Source organism: Pygocentrus nattereri, chromosome 4 (assembly GCF_015220715.1).
Source record: "Pygocentrus nattereri isolate fPygNat1 chromosome 4, fPygNat1.pri, whole genome shotgun sequence".
Taxonomy (NCBI): domain Eukaryota; kingdom Metazoa; phylum Chordata; class Actinopteri; order Characiformes; family Serrasalmidae; genus Pygocentrus; species Pygocentrus nattereri.
In genome coordinates, this window is record NC_051214.1 from 36,124,502 (window position 1) to 36,142,547 (window position 18,046).

The following is an 18,046-nucleotide window of genomic DNA, read 5'->3' on the forward strand; positions in this document are numbered from 1 at the left end:
CTCTTCACATGCAGTGAACATGGTGCCACCATGGCTTGAGTTTGAGTTTAATCTGTTTAAAATGAGTAATTATTTCATTAAAGGTGTTCTGCATACCAAAAAAAAAAAAAAATTTACTTTAAAGCTATCCAAAATTAACTGGAAAAAGGTACATGTTTAAATAAAACAAAAAAACAAGTATACAGCTCCCTCTGGTGTTACATTAGAATATTACTACCACTCTACGGCACTGAAGTTTTAAACTGGAATAGGAGTTACAGCTCAAGCTAGCCAACAGTATTTTTTAAATCTAATAACAGAGGCGACAATCTGAAAAGTTATGTATAACAGTTTCACTTGATCCTCTTAAAAGTTTTTTCCTTTTCCCCAAAAGGAGAACCAAAGAGGTAACGTTTCACAAGCATGCAGCAATGTACACATGACTGCAGTAATTAATGCGCTTATATGATCCTTCCTTTGTGCCAGTAAACATCATGCCTAATTTCAGAAGCAAAGTCTCACAAGCAGGGCCAGAGCATGTGTGTGATTAAAGCGTAGATCTGAACTAGGGTCATAAAGGCTATATGACATCATTTATTGAAAAAGTGGTCTATTTTCCATCCCTTATGATAGTGAGTCTGAGGCATGCAGTGATGAAGTCCAAATGTTGAGTTTCTCTGCACACACCTCACATGAAAGCTCACCATAACCATACAGCTGGCCCAACGTAATGTTCCATTTTGACTCATCTGTTTTCAAGTAAAACTAAATCACTACAAAAAGTTAGTTCAAATAACGGTTTAATTACATACACTGAAATCATACAACTTCACCATCTCAGTTACTCTGGCAACTAATTCTGACAAACAACCTTACTCAATATTGCCAAAAACAATACCTCCTGTTCCGGGACTAGTCATTACGAGGTTTGATGGCAACAAGGTGGAGGGCTGTTTGTGCATTTTGTGAGAATAAAAGGAGCGTGAACCCTATTTAGATGTGCAACATCTACTTCTTTGCAACTTGAAAGCGCTCATCAACATTCTCCCAGTTCACAATGTTCCAGATGGCCTTAACGTAGTCGGGTCTGACATTTTTGTACTGGAGATAGTATGCATGTTCCCAAACATCAATGCCAAGTAGTGGGATGAGGCCTAGAATTCAAAAGGGAAAGAGGAAACAGGAAAAATTACAAGTAAAAATAAATAAATTGGGTCCAAGTGACAATTTTTAATATAAGAAAATAAAAAGGCAAGGAAGTATTCATCACTAATAGTGCTGTATAGCTCCTCTACATGAGGCATATGCTATAATTCCTTAAAGTACTGCATCAATAAACTAAAGCCATTTACATGCATGGAATGAAAACCTGTACACCCCAAAAACTGCTCTTTATAACTTAATTATTGCAGCTGTTCCGTTTTGTAAATACTAACCAGTAGTTCCTTGCAGTGGATCTTGGTTGGCACAGGCAGCAACTCGCAGTCTCCTGCTCTCCTTATCAAAGCCCAGCCATCCCCATCCTGATCCCTGAACTGCTATAGTAGCAGCAGACATCTTCTCCTTCAAGTTTTGGAACGAGCCAAAGTCACGCTTAATGGCCTCCATTAACTCACCTAGGGTCACAGAACAGGAAAGTCATCAAACATGCTGCAACACCACTGCACATATGGTGGAAAAAAAACAAAACAAACAAACAAACAAAAAATTATTATTTGTGCTGTGTCTCGCACCCTGTGGTTCTCCTCCACCATTCGGGGATAGGTTTGTCCAGAAAATGGTGTGATTGATGTGGCCACCACCATTAAACCTCAATGCAGCCTGAAGGGCCACTTGTGTTGTCACATCACCTGTAAGACAACAACATGGTTACAAATCAAGAACTTAAAATATAAAAGAACAAAAATACAATATTTTCCAAGTCATATACAATACAATAAGCCTACTGTGCGACTGAAGAACACTTTACATAACGAGATAAACTTGATCACCTTTGGACAGCGCCTCATGATACTTCTCTTCAGCAACGTTAAGATTGTTGACGTATGTTGCATGGTGCTTGCTGTGGTGAAGCTGCATGATCTCAGCAGAGATATGTGGCTCAAGTGCCCCATAGTCATAAGGGAGGTCTGGAAGGGTGTGCTTCAGTCTGGAGGCCAAAACACCCAAGAATGGACTTATGGTGGCAGTGCACCTGTCAGAGGGGAGAAAAGGAAAATTAATTTTATATATATTTTTTTATTTACTTACTTAAGTTTAATAGGGAAATGTGGGACACCGTGAAATCGAATGCGAGCTTTACACAAGCAACGCCACTCACGTTTTAGTAGTTATGTCTATATTAATAAGGACAGCACGCTTACTGCAGCTATATCATCGTATTTAGATGAGTGCTTCTGCTTCAACTTTGACAAAAAATATTGAATGTCTTCTCATTTACAGATCCAGTTTGGTTAACTAGGCTATGCATTTTTTTAAACTTGACCTTAATCGCATAAGCTGACAGTGCACAACTGCCAGAAACGGCTAACCAACAGAACTGGAAAGTGAGCTAGCTGTTTGACAGCTGACGGAGAGTAGTAGCTAAAAAGTTAAGCAGAATGCATAATGAATTAAATTCGTACACGTTGTGGTGTGATTGATATGCTGGCTGTCAACAGGGCTGGTACTAACGCCAGCCAACAGACCGAACTCTCGGAAGACTGCTAGCAGCTAGGCTAACAGCTCACACAACGTATCGTTATTCAACACTTCAGCGCGTGACAAGCAGCGAAACAGCGCATAATTTCAAAGTTTCGGTGTAATTCGAAGTGCCTAACTTCAACTTTACCTGCGAACATGTCCAACTCTGCTCAACATGTTCTTATTTCGGTTTAAAGCTGGCTAACTGTGAGCACTACGCAGATGCGTTTTTCCCCCCTCCTTCACTCTCTCACTCCATTCTAACCTGCCCTTGAAATTTCAACTTTAAATCGAGCAGGACTGTACCATTACCCTGTATTTAGGTAGGGCAGACAGTTGTCCTGTTTTCTCTTCATATGCAACGTCAAATGAAAAATATAGCAAATATGAAAGCGAAGAAAACAAACATGTTCTGATGCTATGTTTGCTTATTCTCTTTTATAAATACTCCACAGTATTTTTCACTAAATTAACTCCGAGACCCACTCCCCCGCGGTAAATAAATTCATGTGATCCATTCTCGTTGGCTGGCCATTAAGGGCCTTGTTGCTGTTACACGCTTTGGTTTTCCAGTGCATCTGCTCTTATTGAGAGGAGTGAAGGTGCGTTCGAGGATTTAAGGATTTCAGTCCGAACTTCAAATAAACATCTGCTTAACCGTGGCATGGTTGGTTAACGGAGTGCGCAAAAAGCGACTGGCAACCAACTGTCTCTTTGATTTTTGTTTGTCCTTATATGTTTTGGGTGTTTGTGGTCCACAACCAATGCTCCAACATCAGAATCTAGTACCTGACCTCACTAATGCGTTCAGTGTTACAATATCTATTACAAATGTGAATTTTTTGGAGAACTATACTCTCAAATATTAGCGATAGAAAACGAGAAATGAAACTAGAGAATTGATCCAGAAAGAATGTGGACAAAAAAATAAAACGGGATGCTTTCATCTTTAACTGAGCTCTGCTTAAAAAACATAGAAACCGCTGAAAGTTTCTCTCGGTTTCAGGTCTTCAGTCCAGCAGTCTAATAATATTTTGTGTTTTCCTGAAGGGTTAACATCACAGTGAAAAACCTGGAACTGATTCCAGGTGGGTTTGGAGGTTTCATAACGGGATCTGAGGGTATCCTATAGGAAACTTGTGGTCTCTAATGGTAACCATTAAACCAATTCTCATTAGAAAGCAAGACCATCAGGCTTTTGGTTCTAATGGTCTTTTTTCATCAGGGAGCAACTTTGCTTACTGTAACGTGTACTATTTAATTTACTACGAATCGCTATAAATTTAGCAGCCCATCCTGTAAAGAGGGATAAAGTGTCGGTGGCTGAACTGGTTAACAAGCTCCCGCACACACCGTGTGAGCCGCCCCGCCCCTTCAGGCTCTGCGGCGGAACATCCATCGTCCTCGCGGTGATGGCGGCTACGCCGACTTCGCGTTAAGCTCAAGCTTCGGTTATTTTTGTGGAACTACACGATTAAAATCGACAAACTGCCGATTCATAACGTGCTAGAAGCAGAGTGTGTCATCTTGGTCTAACAATTTCAGGGCTTGTAAGTATCTCGACTGCCTCTTTTTGGGCTAGTTTGTTGTAGACAGGCTGGGAGAGAGCTGCGCTCCTCGGCGGAGGGAGAGTCTCTTCCTTTTCCGCCATTTTGTGACAAGAAACCGATAACACACGAAGCCGGCAGGTACTAGTCTGAACTCCGAGAGAAACGTGCGACTCCGACTGAATTTAGTTAGACGGTTTAAAATATAGCTTATGTCGTCGAAAACTGTACAGTGGATAGATGTGGATAGATGTGTGCAGCTGGCCCGACGGATCGCTCTGCTAGGTCGACTGTTTTTGAACGCCGTCTGCAGCGCCAGCCCTGCTAGCTGGCTAGCTAACGTTAGCCACATTACCGCGAATAACAAACAAATGGCTTTCGTCCAGCTTGTTCGTTGATTAAATTCACCCTGCTGATGCTGCCAAGTCGTTTTGCTTAACGGGCTAACCCAGAGTGCCCAAACAGTAAGCGCCGCACCACTAACGTCAGTTAAATGTTGGGTCAGATGCGAGAGTTGTGTGATCTAACTAGCTAGATAACGTGAACGTAGTCAGCCCCAGTAGGTTAACTGTTGTTAGCTTACTTATCCCTCTTAGCGAGCTACGGTAACTAGTTAACATCAGTTAACTGACCGTCGCTAGGTCCAATGCTTTTTGGCTTGCGCTGGTTAGCTCTTCATTATGGTCCGTATTGCTCGGACACAAAACACGTGTGGTAGCTGAGTGCGTGACAACGCATATTTGCTTCTGTGGCCATTTCATGCAAATAGAGCCGCCAGTGCAACGGGATTTGTTGTAGCTTGCTTTTGGAAGGGGTACAGAATTAGACCAGTATTTCTAATGTGTTTTTTTTTTTGTCGTCTTGCAGAGATCAAGATGACTAATGAAGAACCTCTCCCGAAGAAGGTGAGCTGATTGTCGCAGTGGTTCTAACTCTCTAATCTGGTCAGAGAAAATTGCTGTTATTTCGGTTGATACTTATGATTTCTGTTCAGGTTCGCCTTAGTGAGTCCGACATGAAGACCCTGACTAGAGAAGAGCTGTGTGCAAGGTAAGGGTGAATTTTCGAATTATAATTTATTTTATTTTATTTTCCTTGAAATGCTTTCCACATGCATAAATATCCCCACCTCCATTTTAGGTGGAAACAGCATGAAGCGTATGTCCAGGTGCTGGAGGCAAAATATGCTGATTTAAACTGTGAGTCTAAATACTAAGATTCCATGCATTGCTCATGTTGCTCAAAATATATGTTTGGGCGCTGCTTAAGTGATGAGTATTTAAATCGCATGTTGTGTCCATAGCCAATGATGTGACTGGTCTGAAAGAGTCTGAGGAGAAGCTAAAGCAGCAGCAGCAAGAGTCGGCGCGCAGAGAGAACATTCTGGTGATGAGGCTGGCCACTAAGGAGCAGGAAATGCAGGAATGTACTGTAAGTACTTCTGTCTTTGAAGGCCTCATCACCTGACATCAGTACCACTCTCTTTAGTCCACAGTGGGTAAATAGATTAAGTGTAATGCACACCTAAAGGACATTTTAAGCACACTTTGAAATCGGTTACAGGGTGCGTGGCACGAGAAGTTAGTTTTTATTAAAATGACAGTTTGAATAGATTTATTATAGAGAAAAAATGTTTATTTAAAAATACTTGCTTATAAGACTTTCAGAAATGGCCCAGAAATTTGAGGCTACTATTCACCACTTAGTTGCCAAGCTTTTTAAATGTTTCATACTGTCTATGTCTTTGATTAGCTGGTATCCGAGTTGAGATTGGCTCACACAGCAAGTATCCACTTATGCTAGATATCTTACTAAGTTCCCTCATCTCTTGTCATCTCTTTCTACTGTGGGACCGGGGCAAGTGAAATGTCAGGTGTCAGTTCCTTTCCTGAAAGACTACAAGTTGATATCTTAGTTGATTTAATTGAAATCAAGTTTGTCTTTTTTTTTTTTTTGTTCACTGCGTGCAACTATTAAACTTGAAGCTTAAAGCAGCCACATTGGCTGATTAGCTATCATGCTTCCTAACTGTAGATGCTTATACCTGGCAGATGACATCTCAAGTCAGCTTGATCTCAAATAAATAAACATTACTCACCTCTGTGATCTAAATGGGTTCTATGTGTAAATTTGTGACAGATATATAGCATTTGTTGTTGTAAAACTCATGATGTCTCAGTGAATGTTTTTTGATTTTTTTTTTTTTTTATTTACAAGCATTTGCCTTAAGCCATCAGATGAAATAATATTTACAGTTTGTATTGTGACTAACGTGGTTGTGGAAGCTAACATCTGTTGAAAATTTTTGCTGTTAGATTAATTCATTGATATAAGTTCAAATTGTTAATCAGGTGGTGATGATGATGATGATGATGAGCTTCAGAACTCACCTTGCCCATTTTGTACCTAGTTTGTAGTCATCAGCCAGTTGAGTAACAGTACTTTGTCCAGGGGAAGTTATACTGGTTCATTTGACTAGCATCATACAGATATAATCTTTTAATGGAGGCAGAAATTTCTGCAAATTTGATCAGATATTTAAATTCTAGCAGTTGTATCTTTTAAAGGTGAGTGAGGCAAGTAAATTCAACTAAAGTCACGTTTGGTAGAGTAACACTGTCTCCAAATGGATTTTGAGCCACTTTGATGACCATGAACACAGGTGCTTTGGCTATTATACCCTTGTAATGAAAGTTCAAGAATGTATTGTTAAAAACAAAATTGGTTTTGTTACGCACTGTGTAGCAGGTGGTTCATATTCATTTTCTTTTTGAGTTAGTGTGTACAGCAAGTTTACTGCAAGATTGGACAAGCATGTCAGTTAGGGAATTGGCCTTATTTCTACTGTTTCTAACATTTGTTTCTCCCCTTACAGACCCAGATCCAGTACCTGAAGCAAGTCCAGCAACCCAGTGCAGCTCAGCTGAGATCCTCCATGGTGGACCCAGCCATCAACTTATTTTTCCTCAAAATGAAGGCCGAACTGGAACAGACTAAAGACAAACTGGAGCAAGCCCAAAATGAACTGAGTGCCTGGAAATTTACACCTGATAGGTAAACTAAAATAACTCCCCCCTCCAAACAAAAGTCAAGACTTTCCTGACTCACCCCCTCACTTTCTCCACTGCAGGAGTGCAAATAATGGTGGGGGAAGACTGAAATGCTATGTTCACAACAAGACTCAGACTTAACAGCCAAAAACAGAAAGACATTTTTTTTTCTCTTGTACTGTGCTGCTATTATCATACCGTAATGTAAAAGTGAAAGAGAACAGAAACTGAAAAGACAGTTTTGGTCAGGTGACACTGTTGTTTCAGCTTTCTCTTCCCCACACCCCCTCATGGTACAGAGGCCTGAAGGAATCGGGACTGTTCCTGAAGAGGTGGTCACGGCGGAAACAACCCCTCCTTCCAGCCCCAACAACTCATGTTAGACAGTTTGCTGTAATAAATCGTTGGCGGCCATTGAGAGAGACTTGAGCAAGGCGTTGGCTCTGGAGCTGATTGAACTGTAGTTTAAAAAAAAAAGAAAAAAAACATTGAACATTTAAAACATGACCCCTATAAAATACCTTTCACAGGAATATCTCCCCTCTTTTACACCTCCCCCCCCCAATCAATGTAGCACTCCCAAGACTCTTAAGACTCTGGGTAAGACTTTAGAAGCAACATGGGGGAGAGGGACAGTAGTGTGATGTAATACAATGAAAGGAGTTAACAATCCTAAGACTCTGGGGAGGAGCCTTTGTAATGATGTAATACTTTGGGGAAAGAGTAAGACGCTTCAGAGACTTTGGTTAATGTCCATCTCATCGGTGAAAGAGACGGTACAGTGTTAAACTTTTCCTTTTTCTTTGTGTTCGTAAATTTTATAATTTTGCTTTGTTTTTGTTTGTTCTTTGAAATGCGCTTTGCACTTACAGCAGTGTTATTTTTAAAAAAAGTAAAAAAAAAAAAAAGCACAATTGACGCTTTATACTTCAGTGATGAAGCCTGAGGAATTGCTGATACACTGCTGCAGATGCAATCTTTTTATTTTAATGTGAATGCCCATGTGTCTTAGATGATGAAATAAGCTGTTTATATGTATGTCTATGCTGCTGTGTCTTTTGATCACATTTTAGGTTCAACAGTTTAGCGCATGTTGAATTTGAATTCCTTAAGAACTTTTGACACTTATTTCTGTTAGCAGGATTTTTCCTCGTTATACATTTGTTACAGAGCTGTTTAAAATGTTATTAATTTTCCAGCATTCAGGTGATTTAGATGTTGATGGTGGCAACCAAAAAGGAGATTCTTGTGCGTGGCTAAAGTTTTAGAACACAAATTCAACAACTTCATTCATTATTCTGGTTTCAGTTTCTGCCAATTCAGTGTACGCAAAACTGACCTTTTGCAGATTCATTGTGAGCTGCCACCCATGTTGCCACTAGTATGTTTAAAATATTTACATTACAGCAGGATGGGACCTTGATGTTAAGGTGATTCAATTTTATCCCAGCATTGGCATTTGTATTCATTTGTTCCAATTTTATGCTGAAAATATTGGTTTCCCACAGCAATGCTGTTTCCTAGAGTTATGCACTTTGAACAGACTTGAGCTTTGTGTTGGCAACAGTAGTGATGATGCATTTTTCCAAATTCTGGCATATTTTGAAATGTTCGCTGTCTGAGAACAGCTTCCACAAAACCAAGTATTAAAGAACATGAACTGCTGATGGCCACACAGTACCTGTTTGCATTAATTCCATTTGTTGATGTCCATCAACAATGCCTAAAAATCTAAGGGGCAGTTTTATGGTCCCATTATGTGTATATGCAGGGTTTACCAGCAATGAAAACATTTGTCATAAGATGCAAATAGTTGTGTGGCGGTTGTATTTCCCTGCCATTTCATGCATAATCATTTTGATGACAAGTAGGAATTTGCCACAAGCATGTTTTATCGATTATAAAGCTGGTTTTAGAGTGTAATGATGCTCCAAGCTATACTTAAGGATTCTCTAATGATCATGGTCTTGTGCTTCAATTGTGATAAGCCATCTTTATTTGGAGTCTTTGTGTTTGTAAATGGTGCTGCCACTTGATTCAATAGGTTTGTTTAATGTTACCTTGTGAAGTTTTTAACTTTATTGATCTGTAGATAGGTTCAGTGTTGCATCTGTTAGTTTAATTAATTACATTGTTTTGATACGTGGTACAGCTATCACTGTTATCACTGAGTTGATCATAATTGTTCATCATTCATAGATCATTTTCAATGTCATAGGTCATCTTTTGACTAATGACCAGTGTGCTCATATGGAACACCCCCCCCCCCCCCCTCCCCCCGGGTTTGCCAGTGGTTGGCAGTTGCAACGGCCGTCCGTGTTGTGCTTATGGCTGTGTTCACCATGTGATGTCAGACTTGTCTCCCTTGCAGCCAGACTGGTAAGAAGCTGATGGCGAAGTGCCGCATGCTGATCCAGGAGAACCAGGAGCTTGGCAGGCAGCTGTCCCAGGGCCGCATCGCCCAGCTTGAGGCTGAACTCGCCCTGCAGAAGAAGTACAGTGAGGAGCTCAAGAGCAGTCAGGATGGTGAGAGAGAGCTTTTCTATTCTCTATAGTCCTTCTGTGCACCTTGCATTATTACTGTCTTTACTATGTTCTGTAAGGATGCACCGATATGGAACTTTGAGGGCAGTAACAATAACTGAAAACACCAGATACCAGTATGATAACAGACTGATACCAGTAACAGTTTATTTATTGCTCTTTAAAATAAATTTGCATTATACTCAGCTCCATTATTGCCACTTACAGTTTCAGTTGTGACAACAGAGAATATCAATACCATGAAGCAATTTCTGATGCACATATGCACTACTGAGATATGCCTGCATGCTCAGCATTAGATGAACTGAACCAAGCCACTTTCAGTGTTAAAGGATTATTTCATGCTTGTGGCAAGCAGTAGTAAAAATGCTTGCTGCAAAACCTTAATGTCAATGGGATTCATGACCAAAAAATAGGTGGGTTACTATAAATATCAGGATTTATTGGGTCTATTGAGAAGTAAGGTTAGATGGTTAGGATTTTTATCAGTACTCTATAGCAACAGGTGCTTGAGGGTCAGGTAACGGTAATGAAAGGGGAAAAAGTGGAGTCTGTGCATCCATAATATCCAATACATAGTAGCATGACAATTGTAAAGCTTTTTTGTAAGTGTTTCAAACTCCTAGATGGCCAGTGACTACATCTGCGTCAGTGTGCACAAGCTAAAAATCGGTATTGGTTGTAATAATTGGCATTAATTCCAGTATCAGAATAAAAACAGTAAGTTTCTTCTTTTCTCTGTACATTGCATTAGTGGCTGATATTGTGCACCCCTACCTTTCTGTCAGGCCCATGTCCCAGTATTATTTTTGTACTTGGATATGATTTCAGATAAAAATGAAATAAAATTTTTTACTTTAATTATTTCTGCTTTGTTATGTAGAGCTCAATGATTTTATCATTCAGCTGGATGAGGAGGTAGAGGGCATGCAAAGCACCATCCTGGTTCTGCAGCAGCAGCTGAGGGAAACCAGGCAGCAGCTCTCTCAGCAAACCCAGGTCCAGGGCAGCTCTAGTGGTGCCGGTCCCAGCAGGACTTCCCCCTCTCCCCCTTCTGCCTCAGAGCCACCCACTCAAACTGAAGCAGCGCCCACTGCCAGCTCTGCTGTGGGGAAAGACTGCGGGAGGGTGTCAAACGGACCCTCCAATGGGAACTCGTCTCAGAGAGGTGCATCTGGGTCCAGTCTGTACCGCGAAGCAAGCAGTGCAGACGAGGATTATCCACTGTCACCCTCAGTCTCCAGCCCTACCCATGGGTGTGTGTCAAAACTCTCCAACCACTCAGAGGATGCAGCGAGCCAAGGCGGTGGGGAAGGTTATGTGACTCAGCTCAGTGCAGGTTATGAGAGCGTGGACTCTCCAACAGGCAGTGAGACATCAGTGACCCAACACTCTAACGACACAGACTCCAATGCTGACTCCCACGAGGCTGCTGCTGTCTCCAAGGGCAACAGGACAAGCACCCGCCATGGTGCACAGAATGGCCTGGACTCGGCTGCAGCTGCTGCTACGGTTGCCACCAACTCCTCAGTAGCCTCCAATGCGTCCACAGGGTCGGTTTTGTAATATTCTTAACATGTGTGTTTTTTTTTTTTGGTTTTTTTTATACTCATGACAAACAAGCCACACATTTAGGGACAGTTAGGTTTTCTGGTGTGTTTTTTTTTTTTTTTTTTTTTTTTTTTTTGCTTAAGAAATTAAAAATCCAAGATGCACATTTTTTTAAACCTGTCATAATTAGTTTTGCAACATTTTCATTTTCAAGAAGCCAATTACGTTGAGCACCAGGCAAGTAAATATGTAATTTGATTGGTTGCCCCCCCCCCCCCCTTTTTTTTTATAAGATTTTAAAACTTTCTCTCTTTGCAGCCTCAGCCATGTGAACACCACTGTTTCTGTATGCTTAATTAGCTCACTCACTAAAGACAGTCCTTTATCAACTTTTTTTTTGTACCATAATGCTTGATTAAGACGTGAAGCTGCAAGTTATGTCTTCACTTGCCATGCTGGTTCAGGTTGTCCTTAGTTTCTTGATGTTAAACTTTTAAAAATTCTGTTTTTCTGTTCTTCCCCATGACAAGAGAAGTTTTGTTTAATTTGTGTGTAGTTTTTTTCTGCGATGTATCTTGTCAGATTCATATTCTGATTTCAATTCATTTCATGTACTGACCAAATATCAATAAAGGCTTTTAATGACACTAGCATCACTTCAAATTTATCTAAATGTTAGGTAGCTGGTTTGAGATTGCTTTTAGCATATCTTACGCTCAAGTAGTGTTCTTCCCAGGCGTTTGGGTTTTTAAACTAGGGGCAGTTCAGTTCCTTCAAGAAGTGCCTTCAAGACAGTATGTTGGACATTACCTGAATGATGAACTGATTAAGGAAATCTTACTGAAGAAATGTTTTAGATAAATTACAACTTAAAATGTACTTGTTAAGATGCATACATGTTGATTAAAACGCTACTGTTTTAAACAGCACGAAACGTTCTTTTACCGCAAGAGAACGATAAGCTGGTCATCCGGGCCTGTAGATGGTGCCAAAAAAAAGGCTTACTGCATTTTCCCTCAGTCTATGATCCTCTCTCAACAAATGAAAGCAGTGGCATGCTAATCGCGATCTTCTGTGGGAGGGCAGTCAGCAATAAATTGACTGGGACTGACTTCTAGCGAGTAGTGTATGTAGAGTCAGCACTGAACGGAGGAAAATGAACACCGAGCCAGTTGTAATAGTGTCTGCTGCCAGGACTGCTATAGGTAATGTAGCTCACTCTTCTCGGACTTCTGAGTCGTCGCTATTCGGCGGTTGTCGGCTGACAGGTTGGACGAGGAAGCAGTACACGTTTATGTTTGTATAGTTCCATGTTTGATTGCCGGTAACACTGAACGTCGTTTCTCTACATCGCTCTAATGCAAATGTAGGCATATAACGCTATATATTTAATTAGCTAAAGCTTTAACCTCGTCTTTGCCAGCGCCGCGGAGTCGTAAAGCGGTTCTCATTGGCTCGTTAACGTTCTCTCCAGTTCCCCCCAGCTGTGATTGGCTGAGCTACAGTAGGACGATACCGAACGCTGGCTTCTAATTGGCTGAACACGAACCACCGCCGATGGTGTAAGCGAGTCTACTGACGTAGGACTATTGAATTAATGTTAATGAAAATGTCAGAGCATTAAATGATGGACTGGCTTCGCCCGCTGCAGCACGTTTATTTGCAGTGTAGTTTTATGTAGCGTATTACAAAGCATCTCACCTCATTGACACTGAAGCTAATCATCTTTAGTGTAGAAATATTTTGCTGAAAATAATCATGATAAAGAAAAAAAAACTTTCAGTGATGTATAAGAGTGATGTTAAAATGTGAAAATGTTACATGGGGGAAAAAGCATGCAGGATTTGTAAAATATACAACCATTTTAAAGACAAATATTCTTTTCTTTCATTGAAAGGGTCATTTAATGGAGCATTAAGAACTGTGCCAATTCATGACTTGAGTGCAGTAGTCATTAAGGATGTACTGAAGAGAGCCAGTGTAAAGCCAGAGGAAGTATCTGAAGTCATCATGGGCCATGTGCTCACTGCAGGTAAACTTAGTTATTGCATATACTGTAAGTTATTGCACAGGGCACAGTTTTTGCTATTTTGTCTGCATTCCTGCATATTGAATGTGAAATAAACAACTGTGAAGTTAATTCTAAAGAAGTACAGGACTGAAGGCTTAAGCCCATAGTGAGCTTTACTCCTGCTTTCCTCAGGTCATGGGCAGAACCCCGCAAGGCAGGCTAGCGTTGGAGCAGGCATCCCATATCCTGTGCCTGCATGGAGCTGTCAGATGGTGTGTGGTTCTGGTCTGAAAGCTCTGTGTCTTGGAGCTCAGTCCATCATGTTGGGAGAGTCAACTGTGGTCGTAGCAGGGGGCATGGAGAGCATGAGCCGGGTAGGTGACATTACTGTGTTTTGGATTATTTTATTCTACTAGTCTACTAGTTCTACTAGTTTTATTCTCAAATTCTCTTCCCTTCCTCAATCAGTATCCCCTCATATGTCCACCATATGTTGAAGTCCCAGTGTGAACTCACAAAAACTGTAAAAAAAGAAAATGATGCTCCATTTACTGTTGGATACACTGTGATAGATTCTGAATGGAATTCAGATGGCAAGGCTGAGGGTTGACTAGTTCATTAATTATTAATTAATCTTTTCATCAGAGTGATGGTAAAAGGCAAAAATAAATATAATAGCAGCACAGAGAAATCATGCTATTAAAGAATAGTACATTAAAAGACAGAAACATCTAGTTAATTTGCTAGAGCATTAAAGAATTAAAGAGATTATTTTGTGGAAATTGTGCATGTACATTGGCACCACACAAATAGGTAGTTGAATATACTTATTAACTTGCACTTTAAATCTCAGGCGCCTCACACCGTGCAAATGAGGTCAGGGATAAAGATGGGAGATGCTTTACTGCAGGACTCTGTAATGGCTGATGGACTCACTGATGCTTTTTACAACTGCCACATGGGTATCACAGGTAAGTCTGATCAGGACTTTAAAGTGGAATTTACAATGGCCATGGCCTTGATTAACAACACTTTAATTTACATTAACCCTGCAATAGACTCTGACCTGGCAGCAACCTTTTTCAACTTTTCTCAACCTTTGTATGTTAGCACATGGCCAGCAATCAGCCAGATGAACAGACAGGTTTTTCAAGGTCACTGATGTATGGTTATTGGGCTTCTTGTTGTCTCCTTGCAGCGGAGAATGTGGCTAAGCAGTGGGGTGTTACTCGAGAAGCTCAAGACCAGTATGCTTTCACCTCACAGAGCAGAACTGAGGCAGCTCAGAAGGCCGGCTACTTTGATCAGGAGATTGTGCCAGTTATCGTTCCTTCAGTAAAAGGTAATAAGCTGTATCTGATGTTTTAGCTTGGTTTGGACATCATAAAACAATTCAAATTGTACAGTGAGAAAAGTTGTAGTCTAATATTAATGCAACTCATTGAAACTGTTAACTGAAGAAAATGAAAAAAGATCATTTGAGCATAAATGATTGTAATTCATTTTTTAAAATCTTTGTTAGGTCCAGTAGAAGTGAAAGTTGATGAATTCCCTCGCCATGGTAGTAACGTAGATGCCATGTCTAAACTGAAGCCCTTTTTTGTGAAGGACGGGTCTGGTACAGTCACTGCTGGCAATGCATCAGGTAGATACACATCAATGATCTTCACTGAACTCCACTGATGATTTGACTGAAGTGGCACCAAAGCAACTCACTTCGAAGTGTTGCTCAGCAAGATGAACATGTAATAATTAATAAAAGATGTGCAGTAGGTAATGGAACATCATGCCACATCTCCTTTGTGGTGCTCTGTGCTGTTGATTATTTGCTGCGGTTGTTATTTCAGTCCTCCTCCCTCCTCACAGGGGTGAATGATGGTGCTGCAGCCACTGTTCTCATGAGCCAATCAGAGGCTCAGAGAAGGGGCCTTCAGCCAATGGCACAGATCATCTCATGGGCTCAGACTGGCCTTGACCCATCCATCATGGGCGTAGGGCCAATTTCAGCCATCAGAAAAGCAGTGAGTGTGTCTTTATCAAGATAATACAACTACTGAACTATTACTTTTCAACTGCTAAAATAAAACAGTTTCAATCCAAAATGCTGTATATCCATTTGTTTTTGAGTGTTACATGGTTTTGAATTGTGTCTCTAGTGAAGTTGTTATTGATCATAACATAGCATTGATATTTCTTGCAGGTATTAAGTAGACTCAACAATACATATCATGAAAAAAAGGAAATTTATTAAATTAATCTATAATGCATTTTGAAATTAATATTTTTTTATATACACATTATTATTGTTGTTGTTGTTGATGCTGTTGTTGTTGTTATTATTATTATTATTGAAAATGTTTCCATTTTTCAACTGAAAATTCACTCTTGGTTTTAAAATGATTGCCTTGATATAGATTTATACAGTTGTGAAGAGACACTTAAGGGGATGGTTCTTCAAGGGTTCTTTAGTAAAGAAAATGGTTCTATAAAAACACTCAAAGAACCCTTTGCATGATCAAAGGGTTCCTTGCACCATGAAAGGTTTGTTAAGAATGTGCTGGAGTAGCACCTGAAAGGGTTCTTCTGTTGTTTCAATATCAAGCTTGTAACAACAGAAGAATCCTTTTTTAAAGGTTCTATATAGAACCATCTACAGCACTTTCTCTATTAATCAGAAGAACACTTTCATGATGTAAAAATTATGCAAAGGGTTCTTTGAGTGTTCATGAACTTTAAGAACCATTTTCTTTGCTAAAAAGTCCCTTGAAGAACCATCTTTTTAAAGATTGTATGTAGATATATTTTTTGTTATTGCTCTGTAACCGTTCTGTGTTACTGCTGTGATTAAGCATTCCTGTCCTCTCTCTCACCAGACGGAGAAGGCAGGCTGGCAGCTGGCTGAAGTGGATCTGTATGAGATCAATGAAGCCTTTGCTGCTCTGACTGTGGCGGTGATACAGGAGCTTGGCCTGAACCCAGACAAGGTGTTTCATTTCATTTCATTTCATTTCAACTACTTTAAGGTGCACCTTTTGCTGACAAATCTTGTAATTAATCTGTATAGAAAAGCATTGGCAACAGAATGGGATGTTATTGAGCAGCCTCACATGAGCTTAAGGTCACAACGTCCAATGCCGAGTGTCAGCTAGAGGAGCATAAAGCACCACAGCCCTAGGCTGTGGAACAGTGCTCCACTGCTTTAAACTAAAAAAGCAGAACTTCAGCCCAGGTTCTCAGAGTTCTCTTCACTCTACCAGTCACAGAGTCTCCTCTCATACTCCTACCACACGTTGAAGAGTCCGAATTATAATGTAAAATCTGCAAGTTGAGCTTTTTGCATAATATCATAAAATCTTCTTACAGTCGTTGTTGTGCCTGTACTGATGCCTGTCCTGTGTTGTTTTTGGGCTGCAGGTGAATGTTAGCGGAGGGGCTATCTCTTTGGGACACCCCCTGGGTATGTCTGGCTGCAGGGTGTTGGTGACCCTACTGCATGCGCTCCAGAGGACTGGGGGCAAAAAAGGGGTTGCTGCTTTGTGTATCGGTGGTGGAATGGGAATTGCTATGTGTGTAGAGAGAGTCTAAGACACTGTTTTCTCACACAACGAGATGTTATTACAGAAGCCTGAGTCACTTATGAATCTTACACTATTTGATTTTTGTTTTTCAATTCATAAACTTTATTTTTCTAATCTTGTCATATGTTAAATATCATTATGAAGCAGTGTCCAGAAAGTCCATGGTTATTTAATTAAAAATCCACCTATAAAAAAGGTCCACAAGGCATGCTGTACAACTTCAGGACATAAGATTATTGGTGGAGCATACTAACTCTAGTTACCTCTTTGTCTGATGTTTATTTAGAGCGCAATGTTGGTGATGAAGTTAAAACTTTAAAACACCTACAGTGAACCTACTCGAAAAAACTGACTGAGCAGTCTTATACTGTGTGTACTGTATGAAATGTATTCATGTTGAAGACTTTAGACATTCCATTTCACATTAATCAAACCAGGGAGGCTATACTGTTGTGCTATAGGAGCTACACCTTATGGCTAACAGCGCCAGGGCCTCATTCAGAGCTTCCACTAGCAATGGTCCTATGCAGGTTAGTGATGCCTGCTGTACTGGTCCTCAGAGGAATAGTACACTCAGCAGAACAGAACCAAGAAGATACCATAGAATTGCCTTAGACTACTTTGTGCCATAAGGCTGAACTAGCCTCTGTTCTGCGCTTCCTGTAGTCAGCTTTGTGAAAAGTGTAATGCTGAATACTGTAATATGGTGTTGGCTTGAAAACTGAAGGGAAAATGTGTTTACATATCTAACCTTGACTGTATTTCCTCAGTAAATAAAGAACGCAACATGAGACCTTGTGCTCTGTTATTCTGATGAAATGTACCGCTTTTCTAGAAAACGTGTACTGTATAATATTACAAGTTATTCTGTTATATACTTTAACACATTAGTTTTACTTATTACTTATTACTACTGTGTTTCTATGTATAACAATTCTATGAATTATTATTAATAACGTGGTTTCAAACTTTTGAACAGTAGCATAATCATTAGAGTCATTCCCACCCTAATGATATTATGCAATGTGCAAGAAAAATATTAAAAACTGAATTTCGTTTCTTAACTTTAGTACATTCTAGAGCGCTTGTAGAGAAGCGGCCCTG

General features: G+C 40.2%; 3 protein-coding genes across 3 annotated transcripts; 2 read left to right on the forward strand and 1 right to left on the reverse strand.

The window, feature by feature from the left end:
• Positions 1-762: 762 nt before the first annotated feature.
• On the reverse strand, positions 763-2,929 carry sod2 (superoxide dismutase 2, mitochondrial). The gene is made up of 5 exons (XM_017681520.1): positions 2,810-2,929; positions 1,971-2,173; positions 1,713-1,829; positions 1,416-1,595; positions 763-1,133 (listed from the first exon to the last, which is right to left on the reverse strand). Exons 1-5 carry the CDS (start codon positions 2,836-2,838, stop codon positions 988-990), a joined length of 675 nt encoding a protein of 224 aa, XP_017537009.1. The 5' UTR covers positions 2,839-2,929; the 3' UTR covers positions 763-987.
• A 1,101-nt stretch (positions 2,930-4,030) lies between these two features.
• On the forward strand, positions 4,031-12,003 carry LOC108411280 (WT1 associated protein). Its single transcript, XM_017682772.2, has 8 exons — positions 4,031-4,211; positions 5,076-5,113; positions 5,203-5,258; positions 5,349-5,407; positions 5,512-5,639; positions 7,084-7,262; positions 9,630-9,784; positions 10,686-12,003. The coding sequence occupies exons 2-8, from the start codon at positions 5,084-5,086 to the stop codon at positions 11,366-11,368; spliced, it is 1,290 nt and encodes a 429-aa protein (XP_017538261.1). The 5' UTR covers positions 4,031-4,211; positions 5,076-5,083; the 3' UTR covers positions 11,369-12,003.
• A 506-nt stretch (positions 12,004-12,509) lies between these two features.
• Positions 12,510-17,735, forward strand: acat2 (acetyl-CoA acetyltransferase 2). The gene is made up of 9 exons (XM_017682761.2): positions 12,510-12,558; positions 13,251-13,385; positions 13,557-13,738; positions 14,218-14,335; positions 14,563-14,706; positions 14,887-15,009; positions 15,231-15,385; positions 16,238-16,348; positions 16,779-17,735. Exons 1-9 carry the CDS (start codon positions 12,510-12,512, stop codon positions 16,947-16,949), a joined length of 1,188 nt encoding a protein of 395 aa, XP_017538250.1. The 3' UTR covers positions 16,950-17,735.
• The last annotated feature ends 311 nt before the right edge of the window (positions 17,736-18,046 follow it).